This window comes from Eurosta solidaginis, chromosome 2 (genome assembly GCF_040869045.1).
Source record: "Eurosta solidaginis isolate ZX-2024a chromosome 2, ASM4086904v1, whole genome shotgun sequence".
NCBI classification, from domain to species: domain Eukaryota; kingdom Metazoa; phylum Arthropoda; class Insecta; order Diptera; family Tephritidae; genus Eurosta; species Eurosta solidaginis.
In genome coordinates, this window is record NC_090320.1 from 200,832,391 (window position 1) to 200,854,864 (window position 22,474).

The window sequence follows — 22,474 nt, forward strand, 5'->3', positions numbered from 1 at the left end:
CAAAGTTTCGCTCTTTCTTCCTTCGTTCACGTACGGTGTGAAAGATAGATTATTACTCCATACAACGAGCAACAGCATTGACTGCAAACTTAGTTTTGATATCTTTCTGAAAGGTGTATACACCAAGACTTTTCCACTTTGCACTATTTTGGTGCTAAATTTGAAAGTAAACAAAAATTAGTTTTCATATTACTCCGAAAAGTGTTAAAACTGCACTTATTTTATTGTGTGTTTCAATTTTATTTCTAAGGAAAAACGATGTCCAATTGCAACACAAAAAAAATATTTTTGTTTTCAATACCACTTGTTTTATACTTTTACTTTTCTTTACAAATCCACTACTATGTGTAGAACTTGCAGCTCGTCGTACTTAAAGCCCACCCCGAATCACGAAAGTAAAGACAGTTTTTTTGTGAAGTGCTCACCTGCTGTGCTTCCTAAAGCCAGTCCCAAGACTAGCGCGAGGATAAATGCTGAAGTCGACATGATGTTGATTTCAAAGAATATTTTTGATGTTGATTTGTAAAAGATCCAATGATTAAGATTAAAAAGGCACTTATTGCTATAAGTTTGCTGTACAACGAGTTTTAAATAAATGTTGTAAAGTTTTTAATATGTTCGTAAATTTTTTGTTTACATATATTTTGGCGCAAAGTACATACGCCCACATATGCAGTTAGTACAAACAAAGAGGGAATGCAAAATTGGTCATAAAATTATTTAAAATTTGTTTTTTGCCAAAATTTACATGTAAAATGTATAAACTAAATTACACAAATTTATTTAACAAACACTATTTTTAGGAATTTCACATCGAATATCACTGCAAGCCATTTATTTTATTTTCCCTTGGAAAAAATTTCGAAAATGCTCGCGCCACTAATAAATTTCCACCCAAAACACTACCGGACGACGACAACGTTGCTGACTGACTGTCGTTTGAATGTTGACATTAATGCGTCGTTGGCCTCCACAGCTCGAGTGGTACATTCGTTGACTACTACAAACGAATTTGAAAATGATTGCTCCAACCAGCTCCCGGCGGTTAAGTGCGTGTATGTGATTGTTTCTATCGGTGAAGATTCAGTACGTTTTGTTGCCATAGAATTAAAACGTCTGGGAGCGTAGTGTCTCAAGTTTGAAAGTGTGTGAATGCTTTTGTTTTGCTATTATTTGCCAATGTCGTGTGGCACGTTCAGCGGACGGAAGTTAAAACAAACTGGCTATGTTATTAAGTTTTGGGCGGTAATTCCGTTGTTAAGCTTAGGGTCGCAAATCGATAGCATTTTGTTTCTTGCATGATAACTAAATATAAAATACAGTCTTTGGTGATAGTATAACGATTTAAAAAAGAAATGCACCAACCTACATAGATAACTTGGTGTTACTTAAATTTATGGTGTTTCCTTTTGATAGCTGTTCATACTACAAGTTAAATCTTAAGTCATTCTCATCAATATAAAACCTCTGGCGTTGCGTGTGTAAGAATGCGTGTCGAACTTTTGTGTGTTTAAAAAATTACTTCTAGTCATTCTAAAAAATGTATATACAAAGTATTTACATGCACACTTTTGTTAGAGTGATATTTAGCTGCAACGCTTAAAAATTACGTGGGTTCAAGCAATGTGAAAATTTGGTCAGGTTACTCTTCTTATAGAGCTGATCATGCGATGTGGCTGTCACTTCACGATTGGCTCTAACTACAGGTATTATTTCGCAGGTGATTTGGTGGGAACTCACTTGATATATTGTGCTAGAAAATCACATGATGTATCGTATGTTAGAAAATCACAAGATGTTTTGTGCATTAGAAAATGTCTTGATGGATCATGTGTTAAAAAATCACATTATGTGTTATGTGTTGGGAAATCACATGATGAATCTTTTGAGAGGAAGTCACATGACATATGTAAGGGAGTCACATGATTTTAGGAAGGCAAAATATAAGTAATCACATTGACGGCTTATGAACTCAAATTATCATAATTTATCATATGATACAAAATCATACGATATATCTCATGTCAAGGAATCGCATGTGGTGCGCACTCACACGATATATCGTCGGCCCCCCTTTAATGCTTTGCCACTTCGTAGGACATCGCAATGATACAAGTAACAGCTGAAAACACTGCGAAGGTATAGAATTAGAACTTGTACCTTCTCTTATTGCGATAGTTCTGCGCTGGCTCTGAACCAGTGCGGTTCACAGAAGGGATGTTTTAGGATATCACACGATGAATGTTATGACAGGAAATTACACAAATATGTCATGTATTAGAAATCACATGATGTATTAAGAAAACACATGTTGTGTCTTACTAAACATATATCATCATGCTTCATATGATAAACACATTCCGATTATAGGTTCTAATTCACACTACGTATCTTACTATACAATATTATACTATATATACATGAGATGACAAGGAATCACATGTTATATCATATGATAGCCACAAGCCGATATATTTTGTAGCATAACATCACTTAGGTATGGCTACATATTGTGACGAATATTAGTGACACTAATAGCGTTTTCTTTTCTGAAATAAATTGTTGACTAAGTAAATGGTAAAGCCTTAATAGTGTTACTCCTACACCAGAAAATTGTCAACATTTATAGTGCATACAAAGAACATTTCACCCACCATATTCACTCATATCACAAATCACACAAGAAGATTGCGCATGTAAACATTAGATCATCCCTTTTTTATGGGCAATTCTTACGTCATTTTCCTTTAGCTCTTGTTATACTCAGTTGAGAAGAGCTCACAGAGTATATTAAGTTTGATTGCATAACGGTTGGTTGTACAGGTATAAAGGAATCGAGATAGATATAGACTTCCATATATCAAAATCATCAGGATCGAAAAAAAATTTGATTTAGCCATGTCCGTCCGTCCGTCCGTCCGTCTGTTAACACGATAACTTGAGTAAATTTTTAGGTATCTTGATGAAATTTAGTATGTAGGTTCCTGAGCACTCATCTCAGATCGCTGTTTAAAATGAACGATATCGGACTATAGCCACGCCCACTTTTTCGATATCGAAAATTTCAAAAAACCGAAAAAGTGCAATAATTCATTACCAAAGACAGATAAAGCGATGAAATTTGGTAGGTGAGTTGAACTTATGACGTAGAATTGAAAATTAGCAAAATTGTTGACAATGGGCGTGGCACCGCCCACTTTTAAAAGAAGGTAATTTAAAAACTTTGCAAGCTGTAATTTGGCAGTCGTTGAAGATATCATGATGAAATTTGGCAGGAACGTTACTCCTATTACTATATGTACGCTTAATAAAAATTAGCAAAATCGGAGAAGGACCACGCCCACTTTTAAAAAAAATTTTTTTTTAAGTAAAATTTTAACAAAAAATTTAATATTTTTACGGTATATAAGTAAATTATGTCAACATTCAACTCCAGTAATGATATGGTGCAACAAAATACAAAAATAAAAGAAAATTTCAAAATGGGCTTGGCTCCGCCCTTTTTCATTTAATTTGTCTAGGGTACTTTTAATACCATAAGTCGAACAAAAATTTACCAATCCTTTTGAAATTTGGTAGAGGCATAGATTTTATGACGCTAACTGCTTTCTGTGAAAATGGGCGAAATCGGTTGAAGCCACGCCCAATTTCTATACACGGTCGTCCGTCTGTCCTTCCGCATGGCCGTTAACACGATAACTACAGCAAAAATCGACATATCTTTACTGAACTTAGTTCACGTACTTATCTGAACGCACCTTATCTTGGTGTAAAAAATGAACGAGATCCGACTATGACCACGCCCACTTTTTCGATATCGAAAATTCCGAAAAATGAAAAAAATGCCATAATTCTATACCAAATACGAAAAAAGGGATGAAACATGGTAATTGGATTGGTTTATTGACGCGAAATATAACTTTGGAAAAAACTTGGTAAAATGGTTGTGACACCTACGATATTAAGTAGCAGAAAATGAAAATGTTCTGCAGGGCGAAATAAAAAACCCTTGAAATCTTTGCAGGTATTACATATATAAATAAATTAGCGGTATCCAACAGATGATGTTCTGGGTCCCCCTGGTCCACATTTTGGTCGATATCTGGAAAACGCCTTCACATATACAACTACCACACTCCCTTTTAAAACTCTCATTAATACCTTTAATTTGATACCAATATCATACAAACACATTCTAGAGTCACCCCTGGTCCACCTTTATGGCGATATCTCGAAAAGGCGTCCACCTATAGAACTAAGCCCCACGCCCTTTTAAAATACTCATTAACACCTTTCATTTGATACCCATATCGTACAAACATATTCTAGAGTCACCCCTGGTCCACCTTTATGGCGATATCTCGAAAAGGCGTCCACCTATAGAACTAGGGCCCACTCCCTTTTAAAATACTCATTAACACCTTTCATTTGATACCCATATCGTACAAACATATTCTAGAGTCACCCCTGGTCCACCTTTATGGCGATATCTCGAAAAGGCGTCCACCTATAGAACTAGGGCCCACTCCCTTTTAAAATACTCATTAACACCTTTCGTTTGATACCCATATTGTACAAACGTATTCTAGAGTCACTCCTGGTCCACCTTTATGGCGATATCTCGAAAAGGCGACCAACTATACAACTACCACCACTCCCTTTTAAAACCCTCATTAATACCTTTAATTTGATACCCATATCGTACAAACACATCCTAGACTCACACCTGGTCCACCTTTATGGCGATATTTCGAAACGGCGTCCACCTATAGAACTAAGGCCCACTCCCTTTTAAAATACTCATTAACACCTTTCGTTTGATACACATATTGTACAAACGCATTCTAGAGTCACTCCTGGTCCACCTTTATGGCGATATCTCGAAAAAGCGACCACCTATACAACTACCACCACTCCCTTTTAAAACCCTCATTAATACCTTTAATTTGATACCGATATCCTACAAACACATCCTAGAGTCACACCTGGTCCACCTTTATGGCGATATTTCGAAACGACGTTCACCTATAGAACTAAGCCCCACGCCCTTTTAAAATACTCCTTAACACCTTTCATTTGATACCCATATCGTACAAACGTATTCTAGAGTCACTCCTGGTCCACCTTTATGGCGATATCTCGAAAAAGCGACCACCTATACAACTACCCCCACTCCCTTTTAAAACCCTCATTAATACCTTTAATTTGATACCGATATCCTACAAACACATCCTAGAGTCACACCTGGTCCACCTTTATGGCGATATTTCGAAACGACGTTCACCTATAGAACTAAGCCCCACGCCCTTTTAAAATACTCCTTAACACCTTTCATTTGATACCCATATCGTACAAACATATTCTAGAGTCACCCCTGGTCCACCTTTATGGCGATATCCCGAAAAGGCGTCCACCTATAGAACTAAGGCCCACTCCCTTTTAAAATACTCATTAACACCTTTCATTTAATACCCATATCGTACAAACAAAGTCTAGAGTCACCCCTGGTCCACCTTTATTGCGATACCTCGAAAAGGCGTCCACCTATAGAACTAAGACTAAGGCCCACTCCCTTTTAAAATACTCATTAGCACCTTTCGTTTGATACCCATATTGTACAAACGTATGCTAGAGTCACCCCTGGTCCACCTTTATGGCGATATCTCGAAAAGGCGACCACCTATACAACTACCACCACTCCCTTTTAAAACCCTCATTAATACCTTTAATTTGATACCCATATCGTACAAACACATCCTATAGTCAGCCCTGGTCCACCTTTATAGCGATATTTCGAAACGGCGTCCACCTATAGAACTAAGGCCCACTCCCTTTTAAAATACTCATTAACACCTTTCGTTTGATGCCCATATTGTACAAACGCATTATAGATTCACCCCTGGCCCACCTTTATGGCGATATCTCGAAAAAGCGACCACCTATACAACTACCACCACTCCCTTTTAAAACCCTCATTAATACCTATAATTTGATACCCATATCGTACAAACAAATTCTAGGGTCACCTGGTCCACCTTTATGGCGATATCTCGAAACGGCGTCCACCTATGGAACTAAGGATTACTCCCTTTTAAAATACTCATTAACACCTTTCTTTTGATACCCATATTGCACAAACAAATTCTAGAGTCACCCCTGGTCCACCTTTATGGCGATATTTCGAAAATGCGACCACCTATAAAACAACCACCACTCCCTTTTAAAACCCTCATTAATACCTCTAATTTGATACCCATATCGTACAAACACATTCTAGAGTCACCCCTGGTCCACCTTTATGGCGATATTTCGAAACGGCGTCCACCTATAGATCGAAGGCCCACTCCCTTTTAAAATACTCATTAACACCGTTCGTTTGATGCCCATATTGTACAAACAAATTCTAGGGTCACCCCTGGTCCACCTTTATGGCGATATCTCGAAACGACGTGCACCTATGGGACTAAGGATTACTCCCTTTTAAAATACTTATTAACACCTTTCTTTTGATACCCATATTGTACAAACAAATTCTAGGGTCACCCCTGGTCCACCTTTATGGCGATATCTCGAAACGGCGTCCACCTATGGAACTAAGGATTACTCCCTTTAAAATACTCAATAACACCTTTCATTTGATACCCATATCGTACTAACAAAGTCTAGAGTCACCCCTGGTCCACCTTTATGGCGATATCTCGAAAAGGCGACCACCTATACAACAACCACCACTCCCTTTTAAAACCCTCATTAATACCTTTAATTTGATACCCATATCGTACAAACACATTCTAGAGTCAACCCTGGTCCACCTTTATGGCGATATTTCGAAACGGCACCCACCTATAGAACTAAGGCCCACTCCCTTTTAAAATACTCATTAACACCATTCGTTTGATGCCCATATTGTACAAACAAATTCTAGGGCCACCCCCGTTCCACCTTTGTGGCGATATCTCGAAACGGCGTCCTATGGAACTAAGGATTACTCCATTTTAAAATACTTATTAACACCTTTAATTTGATACCCATATCGTACAAAGGCATTCTAGAGTCAACCCTGATCCACCTTTATGGCTATATCCCTAAATGGCGTCCACCTATAGAACTATGGCCACTCCCTCATAAAATACTCTTTAATGTCTTTCATTTGATACACATGTCATACAAACACATTCCAAGGTTTCCCTCGGTTCATTTTCCTACATGGTTATTTTCCCTTATGTTGTGTCACCATAGCTCTCAACTGAGTATTAGGGTGTCCCTTATATGAACGAAATATTTCGTTTTGTAATTATCAAAACGCATACCCTCTAATTCGGTTCAGTATACAAACCTCTGCTTAAATAACAAATTTTAACTTTCCACGTAAACTTTAACCCGTGCCGACAGGGCCTCAAAAATAGCAGTATTGTTAATAGGATTACTCAGAACATTTTCTTTTTAAAGTCTGTTTTTTACAATCTGGATACATATCTCTATGTTCTTGCACACAGCGTAAAAAGAACTGCTTTTGTTCTTCTTCTGCGGTTATCAAACCATGAAAGTCTTGCAGAAGTTTAACAGCTCTTTCAGCTGTGTCATTAACTGCTTTTAAGCACAAAATCTTCTTTTTTGCTTCTATATAGGCCACGTTTTCTTCCCACGAAGATATATTTTCCTGAAGGAAACTGCAGTCAACTTTTAGCCTCGAAAATATATTTTTGCTTCTAATAGTGATGAAATCACTCAAAGATTTTTCTAAAACAAGAACAAAAGTTTAGCGTTTAGTAAATAGTGAGCATAGCTTAATACATATGAATAAATATTCACCATATAAAGATATCGACGTTTCATCCTTCGATGGAACGTATCTCTTTCCGGAATCATCAAAGCTTTCTCTTTTTAAGTTAATTACAATGTTCTTCTTGGTTTGTTCATCAACGTCTTCGTAAAAAATTGATAGCAGGGTTATTTCTTCTGATAAATACCACAGGTGGTGACTGAATTTTCCTAAAGCTGCTTTGGAAATCAACTTGTCAACTCTTTCGTAATCCTTCAGGGTCTTTAAAAAGAGTAAGTCTTGATTCGGCGCTTTTACTGCTAAACTGCATCTTAGCCAGGGCTTAAGCGCTTGTTCGTCCTTGACGCTCATTTTAAATTGAGACTGCAAGAAACATATCTTTATAGAGTAAATAGCTCTTGCCATCCACCGAGCTTGATACAATGCGCCTGGAGGTCTATTTTAATTTTATTCTCAGAGTTTCCTCCCAAAAAAATAATAGCTAGTTCAATCAGTTCCCGATAATCATCTCGTACAATTGACTTCTCCGGTTCGTTGTAATAAAACTCCACCAATTCATTTATCATGGTCTCACAAAAGTGTTGTTTTACGAAATTAGAGCAGGGTTCGATAGCATTAGGATTAATATTCTTCCAGTTATCTTTGAACTTTTTAAATAGTGGAATCTCGGGACTGGTACTGTCCTCTTGGATTTTAGTTTGAAATACACTTTTGAGCACAAGTTCGTAAACATGATGACGACAAGCAAAAAGTAACAATTCCTTTCTAATGCTTGCTCCAAAAGCACACAAGCTCCATTCAAGCGACCTGTATTAGATGCTGTCGTATCACAGCACATTATTTGTACCTTATCATTAAGGTTCCAATCATTTAGCGTATTTAGTACTGCATTTGCTTGATTTTAGCCGGAAGAGCTCTCTAATTTCGGGACTGCAAGAATTTGTTCTTTCTCTTCAAACGAAATAACGATTGGCAAGCGTTCTTCTTTAGAGCTTTTTACGTTGAGACTAGGTAACAGTTTTCCATCCCAATGAACAGCAACAACTTCGGGTATGTTATTCTGAAAATCAGATTTAATGGATTCTGCTCTATGTTTTCTCATTTGCGTTCGAATGCGTTGAATAGAGGATTTGTTGATTGGGTAATCGTCACAGTTAAGACCTAGTGCTTCCACTACAGCTTGAACTACATAAACAGAATCTCGAATGCTGAGTTGACATCTGTCTAAAGTCGCAACCAATTTTGACGTGATGAAATTTTTTCTTCCTCTTTTTGCTACTGCACTTAAAGAACGAATTGATTGAGAAGTGGAAGGAGTCGGTTCGTTCAGACTTTCTTCAGAGCTTGCAGATTGGTCATCTAATTCTGTATGTGTCATATCCTTGTAAGCAGCAACAGATGTCGATACGGCATCTGAGGGCATTTGTTTTAATCTATATTTCTCTTTTGCTAGTTGTCTTAACCTTGCCTTTTCTTCAATTACAGCCAACTTTTTGTCTACACCCATTAAGCAACCTGGGCGGCCTGGCTCTCTCTGTTTACGTAAGAATACTTTATCTTCTTCTATTTTAATTCTGTTGAGCGCATCAGCATGTGCGATATCGAATAAATTATCCAAATCCTGTTGAAACTCCTCCTCGCGACGTTTATAAAAATCCGGTATCTTTTTACAATTTTTTTGCAGCTCTTGGCAGAACTGATAAAGATCCACAATTTTTTTAACACAATTAGGGAAAGCTCTGGTGGGTATTCTAGCTTTTTCCCAGAATATAATGCACTCCCGAGCCACAAGATTTGCACTTTCACTAATAGTTAACTTTATTTCGCGAATGTTGAAAAACAGAACCGCAAGAATTTGACGATTCGACGGTAATTTTGCGCCTGTTATTTGGTGATTAATCTCACCCACCAGAAATATACTGTTTTTATTGCTTCTTAGTTCCACTGACATTTTCGAAATGAAAAACCCGACAACTCAAGAATAATAATCCGTGCATGTCTTATTTGAACGAACAGTTATGTAGAAATTTTTTTCTATTAATAAGAAACGCCACCAAATCAGTTGGCCTAATATTATCAAATTGTTTTTATTTGGAAAAAGCTAGCGTATTAGGGAAAACAGATTCAAGACGACAACGACGGTGCGGCATCTGTCAAATTATTTTTACACATGTTCTTATGGGGAGGAATTTTTTGCGTACGACACGACAAAGCGGCAATTAATCATGAGTGCCGCTGTCGCTAGATTAGATCTATTTCTATTTTGACAGGCGACGGTCGTGGCGTCCTTTTTTCTTTTTGTGAATAAAAATCAAAATAAATGCAAATAGCCTTAAATATGTGTTGAAATTGATTTGTTATAAATTTTTTTAACACATGCAATACTTTTTTCTAAATTTTTTGTTGTTGTTTGAGCTAATGCAGAACTGTCGTTGTCGCTTTCATTATAATCAGTCGTCGGTGCTTGGCGGCAATTATCGTCAAGCTTCAGTTTTTCGCCGTTGTCGTTCGCAGTCGTCGTTTTGAATGTAGCCGGGCTATATTTCTGTATAAAGCTGCACTGCGTTGCGTTGTTGTTCTAATACAGAAGGTGGCGCCACTGACGGATGAACATTTAACATGAAAATTTAATAACAATGTGATCCATATGGAACAATTTGTTGTTTCGAAAGAGCATTTGCGTGGTATTTGGTGGTATTTGGCTTTCAAAGAGTTCTTTTGCCAGTAAAATTGCCTTTTTTTGTCTTTTTCCATAGAAAATCGAGTCCTACGGGGAGGGTTTGAACCCGCACCTCCTCCCCCCCCCCCCCCCCCCGCAAATTCGCCACTGTATCCAAGTATCCCAAATCAATGTACTCACTATATGGGGATGAAATCATGAAATCTTCAGAAAAACAACTACCCACATATTTAGGTTTCAATTTAAGGTATTTGGCATCGAAGCCCATGGGAGGGATCCATTCCCTAAAATCCCTCCCATCTACACCACTGATACTACTCGTAAAATTATATTCTAAATATTAGTACACTTTATTTAGAATATAATATATAAAACCCAAATCGTAAAAATTTGTTTATAGAACACCTCATTTCAAATAAAAAGAATTTGATCGAATGTTAACCGTTGAACCTGAACCAACTTGTTTCCAACGTAATTCGGCACGGTTTAGAGTTTTCGTAATGAGCTTATATTTTTTTATTGAGTATATTGGATTAAGGAGAACCGATCTGAAGGGTATGCGTTACAAAAAAAAAGACTTCTAAAAATAAGGGACACCCTACTGAGTATGTAATGTTCGGTTACACCCGAACTTAACCTTCTTTACTTGTTTTTTCTCTTTTTTCTCTCATTCGCTCAAACAGTCAACTGTGACGTAGATGAGCAGAACGAAGCAATTTTGAACTCGTGAATGCGCAATCTGGTAGGTGATCTGTGCACTCATATTAACAGAGTATATGTGGAACTCAAGAGCGAATTGAGAGTTTCACAGAGTTGCACTGACACACCGCCATTTTTAACAGGGTAAAAGTGTAACACTTTTGCGTTGCGAGAACGAAATACCCCGTAAAGGCGTTACCTGTTTTTTTAAAATAGAACAACAACCCTTGCGCGGCGTACAAAAGCGTAACACTATAGCCAGAAAAGAAAACGTTATAAGTTATACTCACATCACTAGTTTGATGCTAGTAAATGAAGCCACAACAACAATAAAACAAGCAGTCACTTGTATCTACATAAACGAATCAATCATTATGTCAACACATATGTACGTACACGCAGCAGAGAGAGAAAAACAAACACATGCATATATCTGAGATACTCCCGAAAGTATGCAATCATTTCTGCAAGTATCACTCACATATACACGCGCATGGGCTTTGCGAGAAGCTATAAAATCGTGCATCTGTAGTTATAGCTGGTGAACGAGTAAATTCTAGAAATAGAAGCGCCTAGAAGTATGGAACGAGGAAATCGAAGAGTATAAAAGAGCGCAATCCGAGCAATCAGAATTAGTTTGATTTAAGCACGCTATCTGTCGAGAAGTAGTAGTATTTTGAAGTACTTGAATAAAGTCCATTTTGCATTATTGAATAGTGGAGTTATTTATTTAACATAGTGATTCGAACGTTAGTAGAAGGTTGCAAATAAGAGGAATTTCCCAAAATTCGTTACAATATGGTACGAGATCATGTACATAGGTGCAGATATCAGCCTGAAATACGACACAGCTTCCTTATGAATGAAAATGTTCATAGATTTGGAAAATACCGTTCAGGGAAAGAAAGACAAATGCACCAAGCAAAAATTCATATTTAGATATCTTCTAACAAAACAAATTTTTGATTTGGAATAAAGATACAAGAGGAATTGCTAAAAGTCATGGCTGTTTGTGCAGTTTCCCTACAGGAAATATATAGGGGTAGTATGCTGGTCTCCATACTGCCAAGACAAATAAAAATACTTTAGAACAGTGTTTCTAAACGGGGTCACCCTACGTAAGGGTCTAGCAAGATCTCCGAGTATATTTTCTGTCGTTAAAAACTCCACAGCAAAAATTGATTAGCTTTGTAGCAGAAAATTAGAAAATGATCTCGGAATTCATTTCTTTGGAAGTATTTTTTTAATACATTTTTAGAATTTCACTGCTTTAGTAAAGATGATTGATCTAGGATATAGATTCTGAATAGTGAACTAGTGTTATAAACTACTCGGAAAAACTCGGAACTAGTGTTAAAAACGGAATGAGTGTCAGCCTGGTAACCAACATGTGGTATTCGGACTGAGTAGGCCTGGCAAACAAGGAGTATTCAAAAGAAATATTCTCCGGAAAGTTTGTGTTCCATCCCAAGACTGTTTAACGAAGGAGGTTTAATGGGTTTAATGATGGCCTGCATGAAAGCACACACACAACCGCACAAATATATATTAATCATAAAGTTTCATGTTATTTTTGTGTAAACGTAGGTATTTATAAAACAATCTGTTGAGTGCGTTGAACTATTTTGATTGTTTGCGTATCTGTACATACTTACATTCCTAAAGGGGTTTTAATTAGTTGGGTCGTCAGCAATTTCCGACATAATTTATGGTTTGCATGTTTAGTGGACACTTTGTAATATATATTCAATTACATTAAAAAGGCATATTTGAACGACTAATCTTTCTTTTCCGCACCAGTTGACTAAATAGCAAGAGCCTTGGCATCACGATAGACCATCACTTCTAATTGGTTTGAGTAAAATCAGTTTTATTTTACAGGGTCCTTAACAAGTTCTTGGTAATGAATATTTTCCAAGATAGAATATTGTGATCGAAGTCTTGGGTATTGGTGTCACTTTAGTTAATTTTAACCAAACATGTAGTGTTCTGTCCTTGGTTCTTCTGATTTGATCCTTTTTATTAAATTGTTCAAATTTGAAACATTAAGGTATTTGTTTTATGGTTATCATACTAAATTTTTGTGCTGAATAAAAATGTTGTGTGGAAAACGTGTTGGGAGTTGTAACACTAGCTTTGATCTAGAAATCCTATGTAGACTTTTTTTTTTTGTATTTCGGAAATGTTCAATGCAAGAATAAAGAGTCATGCGAACTACTGCAGAAGAAAATAGCGGAACAAATTGGAAAAGAGTTCGAGGCAGAGAAAACTAAAGACAAGAGAGAAATGAAGAAAATATTTAAAGTGATTGGTTTAACAGAGAGACTAAGCAGTGAGCGCTTAGTAGAATGCATTACGAAACAGAATAGTATATATGAGGGTAAAGAGTTTAAAGTTGTAAAGATTTTTGAGAACTATAGTCGTAGAGAAGAATGTTTTAATGCACTTGTTGAAACAGATGCAGAGACGTTTGAAAATATTTTGCACCAAAAGAGAATAAATATAGAGTGGGACTCTTGCATTACCATTGAGTACGTAAGAGTATTTAGATGCTTTAAATGTTTAGGTTTTAATCATAAGGCTGTTGAATGCATTAACAAAAAAGCATGTAGTAAATGTGCAGGAAATCATGACTTAAAAGATTGCTCATCAAGTATTTTTAAGTGTGTTAATTGTTGTGAGCTTGTACATAAAAAACTATTGGAAGCGGATATACACCATACTGCCTTTAGTCAGGAATGCCCCGCATATAAAAGATATATTGAAAGTAAATCCAGAACTAGAAAGTAGCAATCAAGAAATCAATATCCTATTTGTCTTTATCTTAATATTAATAGTATTTTAGGCAATAAAGAGGAACTCGAAAGACTTATTGAAATAAAAAATCCAGCTATAATATTATGTGCTGAGATATGTACCACTAATGAAATTTCAAATTCAGAGTTAAATATACATACTTACAAACTAGTGCGATGCGATTCACATAGTAGACATACTGGCGGTGTGCTGATTTACGTACATAATTCAATTGAATATAACATTAAATTCAACAAAGCAATAGATAAAAATCTTTGGTGTATTTTTATTAAATTGAAGCACTTCAACCCAAAATGGCAAATTGGAGTGATTTATGACTCTCCTAGTACAAGTGATGCCGATTTTATTAACTATTTGCGCAACGTCCTAGGTAGTACTTGCGAACTGTCGGATAGCAATATTCTTGTAGGTGATTTTAATATCAATTTGAATAATAGCTCAACTTATAGCATTCAACTAATCGATCTATTTAAATCATATTCAATGAATCAAAAAGTTGATTTTGATACCCGTATAACTGCGACATCAAAAACTAAAATTGATTTACTCTTTTCGAATACTGATGATATAGATTGTGAAAAGTTAGATGAACACCAAATATCAGATCATGAAACCATCCAATTTAAAATTAAAAGCAGTCCTAAGACAAAAATGAGAAGCCTTAAAAAAATTACTTCTTGGGAGTATTATAATACGGAAGCACTGATTAATCAATTGCGCTTGTGCGATTTTAGCAACTTTAATAGAATTGATTTAGAGTCCAAAGTAGGGCTGGTGATTTAGAGTCCAAAGTAGGGCTGGTTAATAGCAATGATTTAAATGCCATGCGCAACTTAACGTATGAAAAGATAGTAAACTTAAAGTTAATTAATAAATGGTATGACAAAGAGTTAGCCAACATGAATAAATATAAATTAGAACTTTATAAACTAGCTCAAATATCCGGAGAATGGGATGAGTATAAAAACATAAAAAAAGAATATAAAAAGCTAGTAAAAATTAAAAAAATTAAGCATATGGAGCATAACATACAGATGAATAGTAAAGATCGTAAAGCGATGTGGAAATATTTGAAATTCGCAATAATTAGGCTTAATGAAGAGTCTTCTTTCAAGAAAATTTTGATAAACGGTACAGCATATATGGATGAATCTGAAACTGCTAACAATCTAAATAAATATTTTGTTGATATCATTGAGGATATTTGCAATAATATAGAAGAATTTTATACAGAAGTAAATTTTCCTATTCAGTTAAATGGGATTTTCAAATTTGTAAAAGTTAGTACAGACGATGTCATCAAAATTATCATGACGTTTAAATCTAAGCGAGGTGGTAAAAAGCTGTTATCAGATGGTGTTCTTGAAGACATGATATCATATCTGGGATACTTCTATGCGCAAATCATAAATGAAAGTTTAAGTAGTGGCATAGCTCCGAGGATTTGGAAACCTCTACCATTGTGCCAATCGAAAAAGTTAATAACACAATAAAAGCAGAGGAGTTACGTCCGATAAATACATTGGCCAGTGATGAAAAGATTTTAGAACTTGTGGTAAAAAACAGTTGGTTCAATACTTGGAAGAAAAAAATATACTCATACCTCAACAATCAGGATTTAGAAAAAAACATTCCTGTGAAACAGCTTTGAATATGGTTTTAGCTGAATGGAAAGAAGAACTTAATAATAAAAAGGCAATAATAGCAGTTTTCATTGATCTTAAAGGAGCCTTCGAAACTATAGATAAAAAAATATTATTAAGAAAATTGGAAGGAATTGGTATTAGAGATGTTGAACTGGATTGGTTTAAAGATTTCTTAACAAATCGCAAACAAAGAACAGTAATTGGTTCGATAATATCAGCCGAAGTGGATTGGCCTACCCCAAGGCTCTGTTCTTGCACCAATTTTATTCAACATTTATATTAATGATATAAATTCTGTTTTGAAATTCAGCTCCATAAAACTTTTCGCTGATGATGCTCTAATTTCTATAAATGGCAAAAATGAAAATGATATAAGAATCAAGTTACAAAGTGACTTAAACGCACTTTATATCTGGCTGTGTACAAACAAACTTAAAATTAAATACGTGCTTATTTCAAGAAAAAACATTGCTAATTTTGAAGCTATTACAATAAATAGATCCATAGTTGATCCTTACTTTATTTATTGCTCAACAATATTTTTTATTATGAAAGATTCGCAAATTGATAAGTGCATAAAAGGCAAAATAAAGCAATGCGCTTTATTTTAAGCAAACGTTATGATACTCCTATAAAAGACATGCTTCTAAGTTTAAATTGGATGAGCGTTAAACAACAAATATTCTTCAACACAATGAAATTTATTTATAATATAATGCACGGAATTTTGCCAGAGTATCTCAGAACAGGTATTACATTTAATTACGAGGTCCATGATATAAATACAAGGCAGAGAAATAATTTTAAATTGCCAAATTATAAAACAGAATCGGAACAAAATAGCCTTTTTTACAAAGGGTTGAAATACTTCAACGAACTACCTGAATATATAAAAAATTGTGATAGAAACTTATTTAGCAGACGGTTGTATGACTACACCAAATCTAGGCCGATTAAATGATATATTCGTTGAGATTAATGCATTAGTGTTACATGTGTCATAATTAAAATTTTTTTTTTTTTTTAATTTAAAAATTTAGATTAAGTACACATTGTTAATTAATGCAATCATATTTTTAAGTTTTTAACTAGGCTCTTAGAGTGGTAATAAATAAATAAATATAATATATATAAATATATGTGGTGAAAAACTGATTATAAAAAGGGCGGAGCCATGCCCATTTCTAAAAATTTTGAATCATTGTTGCTGGCAACCCAAATGTCAGTCCAAATACAATGAGTTCGCTTTATTAATATATAATTTAGGTCGATGCAAAGTTGGAGCAACTGCTCGAGCCTTAACTCAGAAATGGTTGAGAACACGCAAAGTACTTAAGGCTGGACCTGTGGAGAATTTCATGATGTTCATCTTCGATCTGAGCGCGAAGCTCGAGCCAAACGTAGGAAGTACTAAATGTTTAAGAACCCGGGTCTGGAACATCGCAACACTATCAACATAATGTCAAAACAGAGGCATTTGCAAGTTTCCAAGTATTTTCTCGAATTCCGAGGTGAAAGCCTTAAAGGGCTGGACTCTTTTATATTTTCTTAATGAAACAACTTTGAGCACTTTTTTTAGTGGCATAATATTTTAGAATAATTTTTTGTTGTCAATTTATTAGTGTAATTTTGTTTTTTTTTTCTTATACCGAAGTGCTTGTTCATCATATTAAAGTGCCTTTGCATTGCACATCCATATGAAAATTAAAAACTTCCATAAGCATTTTATTTATATACTAGAAGACCCGGCAGACATTGTCCTGCCCTAAATTTGGCCTATCCGCATACATTTTAATAAGCTTTTTCCGTCTGACTCTGCCCTCCCCCCCCCCCCCCCCCCTCTTCACTTTTTCTTAATCCTTTTATTCACTCCTCCCTCCGTCTTTTTCGCTTCACCTATCTCCATCTTCGTCTCATTCTATCTCTTTCTCAATCTCCTTCTCTCTTTTCTCTTCTCTCAATTTCTTCTCATTCTTCTGCATCCCTATTGCCTGTCCCAGAGGGTGGTATGCATTTTATTTCAGTCCCAGTCCCAGTCCCACTCCGAGTCTCAGTCCTAGTCCCACCCCGAGTCTCAGTCCCAGTCCTAGTCCTAATCCCAGTCCCATTCCGTCTCTGGATAATATATTACTCTGTACTAAAGCACTCATCAACAGCTTTCATTTGATATCCATATTATATAAAAACTGTCTAGGTATCACTGGCCCACGTTTTGGCCTATATCTCCAGACCCTAGTCACCCAGGGGTATGACAATTGCCCTCTACACAACTAAAGACTCTCCTGAATTAAAAAAAATGTCATAGTACCTCTAAATCGCGGGCTCCCTCGATTAGGACTGTGATATGAACAGTAAGATTTAATAATTTAGGTGTAAACTTTTAATGTTAAAAATATATAATTATGTAAAATATGGATTTTTTTTTGTCGCAGACGAAAAAGCCTGATTATCGTTAAAGGTTACAATTAACTTATAAAGTGTTACATTTCTTTACAGTCAATTTATTTTTTACTTTTTAGTTAATTTTATTAACCAATAATAAAAGCTTATTTTTAAAAAAGATTTTTTTCTTTAAGTTTAATTACTTTTTAGTTCGTTAATTTAACAAGTAATAAAAGCTTTTTCTTAGAAAGCTTTCTTCTTAAATTTAATTTAAATATCAATTTTTTTTTAATTTTTAGTAGGGTAAAATATTGTTTAAATTAGTTATGTAATCTTTACTTAGTTATTTGTAACGTTTCTCATCCTATCCATTTCTTTTAATGCATGAACATTACAAGGTTTTTTCGAAGTCAACAGTCAAGTTCTTCGATTCGAAGACCTGCTAAAGACCTAACTCGGCTTAAAGCAACATAAGCTTCACCAGCAGAAAATAATTTGCAGCCTAGATGAATAACAGCATGATCTACAGTAGTTCCCTGCATTTTGTGCACAGTTGAAGCCTACGACAGGAAAATCGAGAGCATTCTTCTTTCAGGTGTGCCGTGATTAAATTTAGAAGGAAATTGAACCGATTTAGGCTGTATTATGTGAACGCCATCATTACCAAAGTCTACGCGAATCGATGGTATATCGTTATGGTATAGTTGAGCACGTCTGTAATATGGACATATAATTTCAGTGATGCGGCTGGTCTTAAAATATGAACAAATGTTCTATTAATGAGAACAATGTTCTTAAATTAAGTTCAAGAAAAATGAAACAGTATAATTCGCGTGCACTACAATGTCAAATACAACATTTGGCACAAGCTATCAAGCAGTTGTAGTGGCCCAGCGGCTATGATGTTCTGGTTGTGATCGTGTTGCGCGAGTTCGATCACCGTCAAACTCTTAAGTTTTTTAAAACAATTTTTTTTATTCTATTTTTTTAACTCTTATTTTTCATTCAGTTCTATTCACATATGCACAGGTAATTCTCAAACTTGCTATGAAATGTTTTAAATATATATTCAGATTGCATCATAGTTTTTTTGTTATTAATATTTTTTATTAATGACAAAAAAATTATTTATTAATAAAAAAATAAATAAATGGTACCCTCCCACTCCCACCAATGATCAAGTACAAACCGTTCTTGAATTGAGACCGAAAACTGTTAAATCGACCACAAATCGTTCTCGAACCGTGAGAACGAAAAATCTTAAATCAAGCCCAAGTAGTGCTTGAAATGAGCGCAGAAGGTTCACACATCAATATCAAAGTGATCATAAAATACGAAGGGTGTACTTGGAAAGACTGTTCTTAAAATAAGTCCATCGGTCAAGAGTTAAGAAAAAACGTACTTAGCAGACTTTTGTCAACGAATGTTCTTAATTTTGAACTTGTTTCGTTCGTTTTAGAACGATTTTTTCTCTGAGTGTAGGGAGTGGAGGAGGGATGGCTTAGAAGGTTCAATGTGGTCATATTAAATCGTTACCGAGGTCATCGCGTTTATATCTTAATGGTGCTTGTTACTAGAGCGTACCGAATCTATATTCGGCAAAGGACCATCAACATCGATAAGATCCCAAAAAATTCGTGGAGTGTCTTTATTGCTACAGCAACTACATGCCTTTGGCTTATAAGATCTTTATTTTAAACAATTCTGACTAACTCTGTAAATGTTTAGAATAACATGAAATAATTCCAGCCTTATGATCAAACCGTTCTTTCTTCTCCCTTTTGTTCTTACTCTTTCCTATTACTCTTAATCTTATCCCTTTGTTATTCTTATTCTTCTCGTTAACCTCTAACTTGTCTGACTTCCCTCCTTCTTCCTCTTCTTTCCCTTCTCCATTTCCTCTTTTTTCGTTTGCCTTTTTTCCGAAATTTGTATTGCTAAAGTGTTAAAAAATGTCCCCCTACTACTTTAAAATTCATTAACGGATTATGAGGACCGTCCAATTTTTATTGTTGTGCTACTGACTTCTTTCTACCTGTCTGGTTTTATTGCATCACGTGGTCGATTTGAGAAAATCAGAACAATCAAAAAATTCAATTCCGAAGATGAAAAGTTACACCTTTTGAAAAACTTTGATGAAAAAAATATTAATTCTAGTCAAATGACAATGATTGTTCCCATGGAAACGAATGGCGATCATTAATGTTATATGATAAGGAAATAATAGAAAAGATATTTTCCGACGATATTCTTGAAGGATGGAAAAAATTGGGAACTGAAAAAAGTCTTCTAAAAGGCAATTTGGGTGAATAAATGTGCTCCTTAGCAATATTACCTCACAGTAGTGCAGCCGCAGAAAGGTAGTTCTCTATAATGAACGACATAAAAACCGCCAAGCGTAATGGATTAAAAATTTCACGCATTTCCAATCAAATATTAATAAAAGAGTATTGTATCGGACGGACTTTATTTCAGCCTCCAATTAAATTAATAAGATTTTATAAAAAAATTTACTTTGTAGAAGGTAATTTTGTTCCTTGTATTTAATAACACCCGTATGGAACTAGATTTTTCTTTTGTTTTTTTCTGACAGTTTTTTTTTTTTGTTGAAAATTCGGTTTTTATTACAAATTTGTTTATGAAAAAAATGTAGTAAATGAGCTCGCAAATATTTTCCTGCGATATTTTCATTAGTTTTTATACTCAGTTGAGCTGACAGAGTATAATAACTTTGATTGGATATTGGTTGGTTGTACAGGTATAAAGGAATCGAGACAGATATACATAGACTTCCATATATCAAAATCATCAGTACCGAAAAAAAATTTGATTGTCCGTCCGTCCCTTAACACGATAACTTGAGTAGATTTTCAGGTATCTTGATGAAATTTGGTACGTAGGTTCCTGGGCACTCATCTCAGATTACTATTTAAAACGAACGAAATCGGACTATAACCACGCCCACTTCTTCGATATCGAAAATTTCGAAAAACACAAAAAGTGCGATAATTCATTACCAAAGACGGATAAAGCGATGAAACTTGGTAGGTGAGTTGAACTTATGACGGAGAATAGAAAATTAGTAAAATTTTGGACAATGGGCGTGGCAACGCCCACTTTTAAAAGAAGGTAATTTAAAAGTTTTGCAAGCTGTAATTTGGCAGTCGTTGAAGTTAGCATGATGATCTTAAATTAGCAAAATCGGAGAAGGACAACGCCCACTTTTAAAAAAAAATTTTTTTTTAAGTAAAATTTTAACAAAAAATTTAATATATTTACAGTGTATAAGTAAATTATGTCAACATTCAAATCCAGTAATGATATGGTGCAACAAAATACAAAAAGAAAAGAAAATATAAAAATGGGCGTGGCTCCGCCCTTTTTCGTTTAATTTGTCTAGGATACTTTTAATGCCATAAGTCGAACAAAAATTTACCAATCCTTGTGAAATTTGGTAGGGGCTTAGATTCTATGACGATAACTGTTTTCTGCGAAAAAGGGCGAAATCGGTTGAAGCCACACCCAGTTTTTATACACAGTCGACCGTCTGTCCTTCCGCTCGGCCGTTAACACGATAACTTGGGCAAAAATCGATATATCTTTGCTAAACTCAGTTCACGTACTTATCTGAACTCACTTTATATTGGTGTAAAAAATGGCCGAAAGCCGCCTATGACCACACCCACTTTTTCGATTTCGAAAATTACGAAAAATTTAAAAAAATGCCATAATTCTATACCAAATACGAAAAAAGGGATGAAAAATGGTATTTGGATTGGTTTATTGACGCAAAATATAACTTTAGAAAAAAACTTTGTAAAATGGGCATGACACCTACCATATTAAGTCGCAGAAAATGAAAAAGTTCTGCAGGGCGAAATCAAAAGCCCTTGAAATTATGGCTGGAATACTGTTCGTGGTATTACATATATAAATAAATTAGCGGTACTCGACAGATGATGTTCTGGGTCACCCTGGTCCGCATTTTGGTCGATATCTCGAAAACGCCTTCACATATACAACTACCACCACTACCTTTTAAAAACCTCATTAATACCTTTAATCTGATACCCATATCGTACAAACACATTATAGAGTCACCCCTGGTCCACCTTTATAGCGATATCTGGAAAAGGCGTCCACCTATAGAACCAAGGCAAACTCCCTTTTAAAATGCTCAATATCACCTTTGGTTTGATATCCATATTGTACACATGCATTCTAGAGTCAACCCTGGTCCACCTTTATAACGATGTCTCGAAAAGGCGTCCACCTATAAAACTAAGGCCCAATCCCTTTTAAAATACACATTAACACCTTTCATTTGATACCCATATCGTACAAACGAATTGTAGAGTCACCCCTGGTCCACCTTTATGGCGATATCTCGAAAAGACGTCCACCTTTAGAACTTAGGCCCAATCCCTTTTAAAATACTTATTAACACTTTCATTTGATACCCATATC

At 35.3% G+C, this 22,474-nt stretch overlaps 2 protein-coding genes across 2 annotated transcripts in view; one reads left to right on the forward strand and one right to left on the reverse strand.

The window, feature by feature from the left end:
- LOC137240509 (UPAR/Ly6 domain-containing protein twit) overlaps positions 1 to 989 on the reverse strand; it is an 86,615-nt gene extending 85,626 nt beyond the window's left edge. Inside the window, exon 1 of the mRNA XM_067766904.1 lies at positions 426 to 989. Coding sequence (XP_067623005.1) covers positions 426 to 486 — 61 coding nt within the window. The 5' untranslated portion in view covers positions 487 to 989. The remainder of the gene's footprint in view (positions 1 to 425) is intronic.
- The window catches only part of Oseg5 (intraflagellar transport protein Oseg5), a 140,755-nt gene that overhangs the window by 83,846 nt on the left and 34,435 nt on the right, over positions 1 to 22,474 (forward strand). The window lies entirely within an intron of this gene.